We start from the raw sequence: 12,655 nt of genomic DNA on the forward strand, positions 1-12,655 counted from the left end.
ATTGGCTGTATGACTTAATGTTTCTTCTTTATGTAGTCGTACACCGTACGGTCCGAATTCTCTGTCTTAGACGCTGCACACCATACGATCTGAATAAACCTAGCCTTCCCTTTGCTTTTCATACGTCGTATGGTCATGGAGGACTAGAAAAACCGTACAGTGAAATTGAAATCCATATGGTAAACATTTATAGCACCAAATGTTTACCATATGGGGTAAATAGTTTAATGCATACAGACAATAGACAAGAACATGTAACACAGCAATACTCCTTTTATTATTCACATATATGCCGAAGAGATTACATAATGCTTACAATGATAATCCAAAGTTGTACATATACCGTTCCGAAAAACCTTCCCGAAGGGGCCCATCGACTACATAACAATTATCGACGACATAAACCCGTTGGCTACACAATATTTACCAACGACATCAATCCGTCGGCTACACACTATTTACTGATGACATCAACCCATCGGCTACACTATATTTACTGGTGACACTTTCAGAAGTGTATCGCAGACAAAGAGTTCACTCCACGCTCGTGCTCCCTTGGCACTCTGAGTCGTGCGAGTTAATTCCCTTTTGTCTAAATTCTCTTCCCTCGGCATATTAGGTTAAGAAATTCCTCCCTTGTTTCTTCCACCAAATTCAACCGCTACCGAGTCTCTTCCAACAATTCCTCGATGCTTCCGTGTCTGTCGGCAATCTACTGAAACCTCCATTTGCGCTCGGCCTGTTGTGCCAAAATTAAAATTTCTTGTGCGGTGCATATTCCATCTTTTCCCTTTATCTTATTTCTATCCTTGTTAAGCTAATTCGGCATTAGTCTTCATTCCTCTGCCTTCGTTCCAGGTCCATTGGGCAACGGCGCCAAATGTTTACCGTATGGGGTAAATAGTTTTAATGCATACAGACAATAGAGAAGAACATGTAATATAGCAGTACTCCTTGTATTATTCGCATATATGCCGAAGAGATTACATAGTGCTTCCAATAATGATTACAATCATGATCCAAAGTTGTACATATACCATCCTGAAGAACCTTCCCGAAGGGGCCTGTCGACTACATAACAATTACCGACGACATCAACCCATCGGCTACTCAATATTTACCGACGACAAATATTTTGTTATCGTGTCCCTCTCTTGTGCATAATTGCAACATTAAGTAAATAAGGTTATTGTGATTGAGAACCATTATGCAGATTCCTGCCCCTCCCAATATAACCATGTGCTTATCAATATTAAAGTTAAGTAGGAAATGCAATGAAGGTTTTGTAGGGAGTTGAGCTAGTCGTGTCTCTAAAAGGATGCATCTATGTAGGAAACCATTACCATCTACGTTCAGGATCTCACAGACGGTTGCTAAACCATGTCACAAATCCTAAGAGGAGACACCAAACATATTCCAATGATCTTCCCCTCAACATTACCCAAGGGGATTCAAACTTTCGAACCCAATTTTGATAGCACTTGTAGGGAGTTGAGCTGGCTGTTTCTCCCAAAAGATGCATCTATTTAAGAAATTGTTACCATCTTAGTTAAGGATTTCATAGAGATTTGTTAAACCATGTCATAAATCCTGAGGACTGTAAAGAACAGAACTAGCTCCCAATTCGAATATCAGAGTACAATTGATTGTTTTTTGCAATTCTAAAAATTTTCAAATTTTTTTTATTTTTCCAGAATATAAATAAGTCAACAATTTCAAAAAATAAAATCTGATTAACACTGAATATATATTCTTTGCATTATTTTGGAAATCAAGAATACACAATATTAAATTGGCACCTGGATCACAATAATTCATCAAGCTGTACCACTAGTTCAGCCTCCTGTTGCTCATGGCAATGACTACACCCAGCTGCAGGTAGTTTATTATCCCTTTCCTCGACCACGGAATTGCCAAAATGCAATGTGGGAATCACATGCAATGAAGTTGGTGCAGAGATGCCACTCTAAAATTCCCTGACATGGGTTGGCAAAATGACACAAGAGCCCAACAAAGCATACGGTGTCTCCTCAGTATCCATCCAATTCAAATGCAATCCTTGGAGTAATTTACTGGACTCCAATATATTGTCGTCCAGTCTCTCTATGAAATCCGCCCTTTTTTCCAGCCACAATTGCCAGTATTGTTTGTGAGGGAAACCACAGACCTTTCTTTATTAATTCAATCAGCAAGATCAATGTAAAATCTTAGCATGAAATGTAAACCTTCAACACCAGATATCTCTAAGCCACAGTAGACATAATAAGGAGACTCGGCACAATTTACAATGAAATTACCAGAACAATCTCCTAGATACAGGAAAACACAGAGAGGAGATTTAGCTAATGAAACCACTAGACATCAGCAGTGACTTCAAACATCAAAAACTTCAGAAACCCTTATACTTCAGCAAAGGCTCACAATTTAGACTCGGGAAAGCCATAAAGGCACAAAAAACAAATGTATATTCAAGCGTGCCTTCCCAATGAATGAGCTCTTATTTATAAGCTTTTCATTAGCCAAAGTTTCCTTAAAACTCTATTTTGGAAATTGTGGAAGTTTCCCAAAAGAGCTCAACACTAGAAACTTTTCATCTCGCTTTTTAAAAACATCTCTTAAAGTCATTATTATAATAATATAAACATTATTATAATAATGCAACTCAATTAATAAAAATAAGAGCCCATGCAATTATTACTTTATTAACTGCAGGTGACAACCAACTGCTGAAGCCATCCACTACACTACCAAAAATAGCACTGCCAAAAATAGACTTACTAAAAATAGTAAGTTCACAACTGAGACCCCCAAAACACCCTATCAGCTCATGAGGCTCGCTATGATGAACTAACTCCATCAACTGCGTAGACTAGCAAAAAACGAGGACATTACAATCCTCCCTCCTCGAAATTGCTCGTCCTCAAGCAATTCGGCATCATACAAAAACCTCCACTAGGATCCCATAAGAAACAAGTGATGTCCCTGTCCTCACTAAACCAACAGACTACCAAAACCATCAACAAAAACAATAACATGACTTGTAACACGGCACCAAGTACCTATGCAGGTGATGTAAAGGTTGGAACATCACTAACAGACAAATCCTTAGAAGATCTCAACACACTCTCTATCATTGTGCTTACCCAATCATCCTGCAGACAATCCAGCTTAGACTTAGACCAACTCTGTACTTGGTGCAAATCCTAAACATGTGAGTCAAATACCAAACTATAAATACTCATCACAGTATAAATTCTATCATTATTATGACCATCTTCATCGACATCCTCATGCTGTTGTGATGACTCATCCTCAATCACATCAATGTACACCCACATACCACGATTCAGTGCTCCCTTTGGCCTTAACGCACAAGTATGACCTTTAGAGAAAGGCCCCTTGCACCAAAAGAAAAGTTGATGCCTCCTCAAATCCTTTCTAGAAGTGTCATCAAATCTCCCCACTGACTTGCCCTTGTCCTCAACAACTGGTGGGGACTCATCATCAGGTGGAAGAGCAGAAGATTTCAAAGCAACCTTACTTCGAGAAGAGGACTCCAAGTCTTGTGCCTTCCTCATTGCTAACAGTAGAGAAGATGGGTCCAATGACTTCAACCATCCACGGAATGGCTCAATCAATCCCTCCATGAATAACATCACTCGTCTGTGTTCGAAAATATCATAAACCATGACTAAAAGCCTTTGGAACTCACAAATGTAACTCTCCAATCCACCAGACTGCTTTAGTTGAGCCAACTCACAGAAGTACACCTCTGGATCCTTCCTATCAAATCTCTTGATCAGGCGATCCATGAACTCCTGGTAGGAAGTGATTTGATCATGTCGCACAAAAACCAACCCATGGTACCAGCAATCATGGGCAACTCTGTCCAGATGCAACAATACAAATCTGATAGCGTGTACTTCAGACATAGGATGCAAAGCCAAATATGTATTGAGCTTATGAATCCAAGCTCGAGTTGTAACTCTCCCAGTATCGTCAAAGTGCTCTAATGTCATCTTATTGGCAACTTGTTGTAACTCATTTTATCGAGGTCGATGTCTCTCGGGTCCCAGCCTCACTCTAGAATGCTCCCATTTCTAAGTCAGGAACCTATCAAAATTCAAATGATCTTTAATCGCCTATGGTAAAGCATCTCACTTCGTAAAGTGTGTCAACACATCATCAGCAAAAGCAGTGACCTCAGACTCAATACTGACTGCATCCATTTCAGGTCTCAGAAACGTGGACCTCTGCAGCCTATCATGAGCGCCAATATGTATGTCAACTCTATCAGCTAATCCACCACGATCCTCAACCCGAATGCAATCTGCATCTCTGTACCCAACACCATCCCAGTTTCTATCCTCGACTCAAGATCTATAAGAACCAACAGAAACCTAAGTAGCTGATTCGGGTTAGAGGACGGATTTGGGTTCAAGGTTCGGGTTGGTGGGTTCAGGCAAAAAAAAATTTTCCCATTTGGGTTCGTGGGTGGGTTCGTGAGTGTGTGTGTGTGTGTGTGTGTGTGTGTGTGTGTGTGTGTGTGTGTGTGTGTGTGTGTGTGTGTGTGTAAACACACACAAGAGAAACATGCATAGTTGCAAAACAAAGTCATTTCACAGTATGAATAATTGTTGCTTGATCATTGATCAATGTCAAATGTCAATGATAAACATTAAATACTCGCTCATTAATCAATCTTCATAATTGTAAAGTAAATTATACATTGAATTACTAAATTGCAAAACATAGAGTAGTTCATCAAATAATAAAGTTTGAAACATCATGATAGATGACAAGTGTTTAGTGTTTAGTAGTTTATCAATAATCATCGTATCAAATGCCCTTCAAGGGTCAAATGGATCATCATAAAATAAGGGATCAATGGCTTCATCCCCAACTGCAACTATATCTAGATCCTCATCATTGGAACCCAAACTGGTTCCACTAGTCCCATATGCTGCTATATCATCCTCCTCCTCCTCAACATAAGAGATTAGATGAGTGAAATATCTTTTATTAAGTTCCTTTTAGACGTACATAAGAAAAAAAACAAAAAAACACACTCTTTAAAGTTGTTTTAGCCCCAGGTTTTCTTGGGTTCGCTGTGGGTTCGTTTAGGTTCTCTCCAACTAGGACCCGGGCGAACCCACAGTCCAAACAAAGGACCCATCCCAAACCCGTAGCGGACCCGTGGGTGAATCCAGACCCATGCAAACCCGGACCCGAATTCAAGCAACAGGGGACAAATCCGGCAACTTAGACAGAAACATCTCAAGCTCTCTCCCTACTTCGTCCTCGAGGTAGTGCTATTTGTTACAGAGTATTAGACAATTGTTGCAGTAGATCTGTCATCAATTGTTGCCCGGCTGCAATATTCCTAAATGCCTGAAGGGCATCTCTATCAACCTCGGCATTTGTGGGTCGTAGTCAAGTGCCACCAGAACCACCCGGACTACCATCCGAACCAAACTAAATCTCAGGTTCTCCTTCTCTGGGAGAATTACGTCCTCTTTAGGTATAGTGCATACCCGGCACAAATCTCCTATCATCAGCCACGATAGAAAATAATAGAACAATTACTAATCACTAACAACTGATTCTAAGCCCCATTCCTGCAAGCTGGCAGGAAACCGCTCTAATACCACCGTAAAGAACTGAACTGGCTCCCAATTCGAATATTGGAGTACAACTGATTTTTTTTTTCAATTTTAGAAGTTTTTGATTTTTTTGTATTTTTCCAGAATATAAATAAGTCAACAATTTCAAGAAATAAAATCTGATTAAAACTGAATAGATATTCTTTGCTTCATTTTGGAAATCAAGAACACACAATATTAAATTGGCACTTGGATCACAATAATTCATCAAGTCGTACCACCAATTCAGCCTCCTATTGCTCACGGCATCTCCTTAATGACTACACCCAACCGCAAGTAGTTTATTATCCCTTTACTCGACCATGGAATTGCCAAACTACAATGTGGTAATCACGTGCAATGAAGCTAGTGCAGAGACGCCTCTCCAAAATTCCTTGACACAGGCTGGCAAAATGAGATGCAAGCCCAACAAAGCATACATGGCTCCTCAGTAGCCGTCCAATTCAAACGCAGGCCTAGGAGTAATTTACTAGACTCCAATATATTGTCGTCCAGTCTCTCTATGCAATCTACCCTTATTTCCAACCACAGCTGCCAGTATTGTTTGTGAGGGAAATCGTAGACCTCTCTTTATTAATTCAGATAGCAAGACCAATGTAAAATCTCAACATGAAACATCAACCTTCAACACCAGATATCTCCAAGCCAGAGTAGACACAGTAAAGAGACTCAGCAAATTGTTTACAACAGCACAATTTGCAATAAAATTACCAAAACAATCTCCTAGATACAGGAAAGCACAAATAGGAGATTTAGCTAATGAAACCACTATACATCAGCAATGACTTCAAACATCAGAAACTTCAAAGACCCTTATACTTCAACAAGGGCTCACAATTCAGACTCAGGAAAGCCACAAAGGCACAAAAAACAAATGTATATTCAAGCGTGCCTTTCCCAATGAATGAGCTCTTATTTGTAAGCTTTCAATTGGCCAAAGTTTCCTTAAAACTCCACTTCAGAAATTGTGGAAATTTCCCAAAAGAACTCAACACTAGAAATTTTCCAACTTGTTTTTTAGAAACATCTCTTAAAGTCATTATTATAATAATATAAACATTATTATAATAATGCAACTCAATGATTAATAAAAGTAAGAGCTCATGCAATTATTACTTTATTAACTGCAGGTGATGACCAACTATTGAAGCCACCCTCTGCACTACCAAAAATAGAACTGCCAAAAAATAGACTTACTAAAAATAGTAAGTTTCACAACTGAGACCCCTAAAACACTTGTTAGCTCACAAGGGTCGCTATGATGAACTAACTCCATCAACTGTGCAGACTGGCCAAAAACAGGGACATTACAGGAGATGCTGGACACATTTCAACAGGTTTTATTAATAAAATGAAAAAATTGTGTGTTGATGTTGAGAAGATGCAGTTGTAATATTCAAACTGTAAGAAATAATAAAGAATTTTATGCACCCAAATTTGTACCAATTATTTTTCATCAACAGTTTGCTTTTTGTATTTGCAATGGAATTCTGCTGCCTACCAAGCTTTCTAACAAGGTATAAAAACCATTATTGGGCCTATCCTTTCAGACTTTGTAGTTAGAGTTCAAAAAGCAATATTGTTTGTTGAAGGTTAAATGTATTCTGAATTAGGTCCCTTCAAAAAAAATTAATGGACCTCTCTTACTTTCTCAAGGTCCTGAAAACAAAGGCCAGTGTGAATATGTGGTTGTTCATTCATTTATGATGATAATAGCATTTTATAGACTGAAATCAGTTCACCAAAGATTTTTAGTGAAGGTGTGAGAACATTTATTTTTCCAACCAAGCATAAAGAGAAGAAAATGTGATGCTGCACCAAATTGGAAAGAACTGCATTTAAGAAATGAGAGTTGTTCAAAGATAGCATTTTCATGCTTAGTATTAGTGTTCTATACTAGCTTAAGGGCCAATAAAACCCCCCTCTAAGGAACAATTAAGTCCTCTTTGAAAAGCTAAATATGTACTTGGCTACAGGAAACAGTGAAATGGAATTCGGTTTGAAGTTGAACAGCTGTAAAATCTGATCAGGATAAACTAAATTCTGGTCAAACAGCAGTCACTACTTTGGTCAGCTCTGATCAACTAACTAGCAACAGAGTCAACTATGCCAACATAATCAGTAGCATTTTCATAGTTTCTTTTTTACTCTCTCCGTGTTTGTTGGTCAAAGGATGTGGCTGGCTATGCTACTAATTCTAGAGAAAGAGTTTAGATAAATAGTTCCTGTCTTTCAATTTCTTGATTCTTATAATACTCAGAGATGGATCATAGAAATATGCAATAATGAGCCAACATCGGTAAATTTACAGTAAACAAGTTTTTTATACCTGGAATATGCGGAGAGTATGCAAAAATTCCTTCAAAGTACCAGATAGCTTTTGTAGCATTTGGAAAATGATCAGTCAAAAATCCACCACCATTTTCTCTATCCATTATTGCAGTATAGCCCCATTCATCTCCTGAAAGTGCTCCCAAGTCACAAATTTCAACAACAAGAAGATCCCCAGGTTTTGCAGGAACACCTTCAGTATCTTTAATCCTAATTGGACCGCTCAGGTAGTGTGTCTGCAGCAGTTCGTGTCCCCATGTCCCATGTTAGGTCCAAGATTAATCAATAATTATTTTCTAGTTGGCTAAAATAAGTAAGTTTGTCTTTACAATCATTTAAAAGACTATTTTAATTAGAGAAGTTTCTGATACAATTAAAGTGTTTTTTTAATGGAATTAAATCATATAAACAAACAGATTGTTTATAGAATAGTACTGTGGTTCCATCAACAAACTTGATGTCTTCTGCAGAATTATTGTCCTTGATCATACCCCCAGAAAAATCAACTGTCTCAACTCGGAAAACCTCTCCTTCAGTAGCTTCTGCTACATGAGGAATCTCAGGATGCCATCTATTATGTAAAGGCTTCTCCTGCTCCCATGGCCTCTTCTTAAGATCCACAGTTATCAGAGGAATTGGTGTGTGTGGAGCCATGACAAACTAACCAACCTTCCAGTGTGCCTGAGAAAATAACAACCAAGCTATTCTGAGTATAAACTTGTATAGTCACATCCATCAATTTCAATAAACCTACAGATATACTAGGCTTAATACTGACAAAGAAAATTCTTCCACATTTGAAACCAGGGGCATCTCGTAGTATCCTGCAAGGAATTTGCCTTGGACAAACTAAACTCAATGTGTTCTGTCTGTTTATATCCAAACTTGGATGATACAATGTTTTAGGTAAAGAGAGCGAGAATCTCTCATCAGCTATGTCTTCTAGTATGATGGAATCAATTACACATGCAGGCAATTACTGTATTTAGTATTTGAATTATTAAACTGTCTAAAAGGTCATTGTAGTCACCATGAGGGAATCCCTTGAGTGCATAATGAAACAGAGAAATCAACTGTATAGTGCCCAAAACTGCTGACATCTAATATTTTATCCAGGGCTGTTTTTCATTAACAATGAGTTTACCTTTGGGTTTCTCTATCAGGTTGACAAACACCATTCTATGGGAAGCAAATACACATGACTGATCACTCAGCCCCTAAGAAAGGAGTCAATGCCAGAAGAAAATAATTCATGAGATAATGTTCATACTTATGTGGAGTTTCACAATAGAAGCCAAGGGGATGGGTTTTGTGGATGGGGGGACCAAGAGCCAGAATTTGAGGATAGCGAGGGGATGGTGAGGGGACGGTGGTAGAGTGGTGGTTGGGGGACAGAACTACCTTTCACAGAGTTAAAGATTACAATCAATATGTAATGGCATGTGCCATATAGCATACTGGTGGCATTCTCGGCAGAGATAGCAAAGGTACAGGCCATAAACATAGGAGGTATGTGGCTAAGCTATGGTGTAATTATGGGTAACATCAATTCTTTTAGAAAACAAGCACGATAAATCCAATCATAAGATCAAGTATTTTTATTTCTTCATGCTGCTCTTTGGAAGATCACATCTTACTTTTTAGTTGCATAAAACCTTAAAAATGAACAGGCATAAAATATTTAACCTTTCCAAGAATTTTTTCCTGATTTTTTGGTTTTAAAATGAAAAAGCATAAAACATTAACAATTTTTGATCCCCAAGACCCCAACGTGGACAAGCTGAGAAAGTTAAGCGATAAGTACCTACAAAGGAAAAGAAGGCTGCATCTGAGATAAAGAAGTGTCGTACGAGACCAAGAAAGCCAAAACATGGACTAGCAGATAAGTACGAAATAAAATATGAGTGCCAAGATGTAATGTCCCCATTTTTGGCCAGTCTGTGCAATTGATTGAGTTAGCTCATCATAGCAACCCTCGTGAGCTGACAAGGTGTTTTGGGGGTCTCAATTGATTACGTACTATTTTTAGTAAGTATTTTATGGGCAGTTGCTATTTTTAGCAGCGTAGTGGATGGCTTGGCAGTTGGTCATCACCTGTGGTTGATCAGGTTAATAATTACATGAGCTCTTATTTATTTATTAAGTTGCATTATTATAATAATTTTTATATTATTATAATAATGACTTAAAGAGATATTTCTAAAAAGCAAGTTGGAAAGTTTCTAGTGTTGAGTTCTTTTGGGAAACTCCCACGTTTTCTGAAGTGGAATTTTATGGAAACTTTTGCCAACGAAAAGCTTACAAATGAGAGGTCTTTTCATCGGGAAAAAGCACGCTTGATTTTATATTTGATTTTGTGCCTTTGTGGCTTTTTTCTGAGTTCTTAACTGTATGCCCTTGCTGATGTATAAGGGTTGGAAATTCTGATAATTGCACTAGCAATTTAGCTGTTGAGGTATAGCTAAGATTGCCTAACTTCTCTACTGTTCATCTCTGTAGTTGAGAAGTGCTTTTTCATTCCACTTCTAAAGTATAGTGGATTGAATATTTGTTTGCACAATCTCCTTCTGTGTATTGTGTGTCTTGGAGACTGGTTTGTGAATACTGCTTGGATAATGAGGAGAATTGAATTTGCTCATCCATTTTGGAGACAGCATTCTGGAAATTTGATTTGTTATTGAAGGCTGCCCATTAACATTCAGTGACAGCATCCCATGTAGTAATACTTTCCTGGGCGAGCTTGGAGTCAAAATTCAGCTACCAAAGAGCTGGACGGCATTGGTTTTAAGACCTGCAATATACTGCCACACGTGTGGGGAGTCCAACCTTCAATCATGTTGGCAATTTGCAGACCTACGATACATCTTGGCAGCATGCCTATATATTAAGGGAGTGACGTTACAGCCCATTGCACATCAACTACTCCAGTGTTTTGCATTTGCTGAAATGACCCTTAACTATTAAGGCCACTAAAACCCTCAAACTGGACTGAGACAATTTGTCAAACACTTGGCATGTAACTGAATAAAGCTGCGAATAAGGCTAATTGTTGTGCAACGAAACCACAAAGTACAATGCCAATGAACAATAACAGTACCAATAACAATATTCAGACTATGGCAAATTTCAGCTTGCTATTACCGACATTTATGGAATGTGGTGCAAATGCATATGATTATAGATGGAAGACCATATGTACCCCTCATAAATGCAGTCCTAATCTAATTACAACAAAGGACTGATCTGAACACACAAATTGACTGAATTAAATAGCAGATATTAATGAACTGTCTAACTATGCAATTTTGATTGTAATCTACCAAACCCTTGACAAGACAATACAATGCTATGATATCACTGTTCAGATTGGAATATATATGACTGGAATATATATATGACTGTTACAGCAGTGAATACAATGCAACTTTTACATTTTTTTGCCATCAACTATCAACTCAATTGCAATGTAAAAGAACCTGGATCGCTGCCTTAATTTGTTGATGACGGCTGATGAAGTCGACACCCCAAATCTGCTCAAACCGCCCTCCAACTGTGACAAATCTGCAACCCTGTGTTGGCCGTACCAGGTAGCTGGGAGACTGCGATTTCAATATCTGATTTTTTTGTATTTTTACTGCTGACGAAAATGCCCTAATTGGGGTCGCCTAGGGTCATATTGTGCCCTCCCAAAAGCATAGAATAGTTCCCCAATAGGTTGAGGAGATATGAGCAAATATTTGATTCCAAACCATGGAGTTGCAATTCTGAAAATGTGCCAATTATGTCTTCAAACCCTTGCCAAAATGATCCACCAATGCTATGATGAATTCAAGCCCTTATTCCAACCACGGACAAACCCTACAACGGATTCTCGATGAAGTACCAATGAGATGGCTGAATACCAACTCCAATTATGCAACCCTTCAGTAGATATTTCACTACCTCAGTTATGCCAATCTAGGGGAGTGATTCGTTCCCAAAGATCGAATAATATTTGCAGACCCAAGAGACTACAAATTTGCTCCACAATGGAAGAAGTAGAAGAAATCTCAAATCCAAGCCTGTCCAAAATGAGAGGCCCAGCCCTCTATTTATTCACTTTTCTAAGAAGTTGCTAGAACTTCTAGAAACATCCTTTATAAAATCTCATTATAATGCACTTTTTATAATAAAGTAATTTTATAAAATAAAAAGTGCAACTCAACTTAAAATTATAACATGTAGGCCTCAATAACACATAATAATAAAATATAACCTCTTAACACTTCTTCAAGAGCAAGATATGACCATCTGATCCGCAGAATTGACTCTCTCTCCACACCATTTGCCTACGAGAGTTTGGAATAGGCAAAATCCATGATCAATGTCATGTCGAACTAAAGAGGGGACATTACATTTGCTGAGGATGGCCAAGGATATCACTCATTGCAGCTGAGTTTGGCAGTTAAGGGAAGTCATTTTGGGTGGCACGATTTGGCAAATTACCTACAGCCAGGTGCCATTGTTAAAATATATATTTCTGATTTGTTGTTCTTCATATTAAATGCAAAGAATCAATTTCCAGTTATAGTCGGAATTCATTATATTATTTCAAATTTCTTGTAATTGTTATCACTTATCAACTGGAGAAAATTCAATATAAATTGGAAAACAAGTAAATA

The 12,655-nt window shown here is 38.2% G+C and overlaps 1 protein-coding gene across 15 annotated transcripts in view; it reads right to left on the minus strand.

Annotated features, from left to right (window-relative positions):
• LOC149564583 (uncharacterized) overlaps nucleotides 1-12,655 on the minus strand; it is a 292,402-nt gene that overhangs the window by 233,531 nt on the left and 46,216 nt on the right. For all 15 annotated transcript variants that reach the window (XR_016361859.1, XM_089818136.1, XM_089818133.1 and 12 more), the window contains 2 exons: nucleotides 8,430-8,675; nucleotides 7,993-8,230 (listed from right to left, as the gene is read on the minus strand). Coding sequence is in view for 14 of the 15 variants with exons in the window: in XM_089818136.1 (XP_089674262.1) it covers nucleotides 7,993-8,230; nucleotides 8,430-8,648 (457 nt within the window). In the remaining variant the exon portion in view is untranslated. The remainder of the gene's footprint in view (nucleotides 1-7,992; nucleotides 8,231-8,429; nucleotides 8,676-12,655) is intronic.

Source organism: Cupressus sempervirens, chromosome 3 (assembly GCF_028749045.1).
Source record: "Cupressus sempervirens isolate cs-2001-9-10 chromosome 3, ASM2874904v1, whole genome shotgun sequence".
NCBI lineage: Eukaryota > Viridiplantae > Streptophyta > Pinopsida > Cupressales > Cupressaceae > Cupressus > Cupressus sempervirens.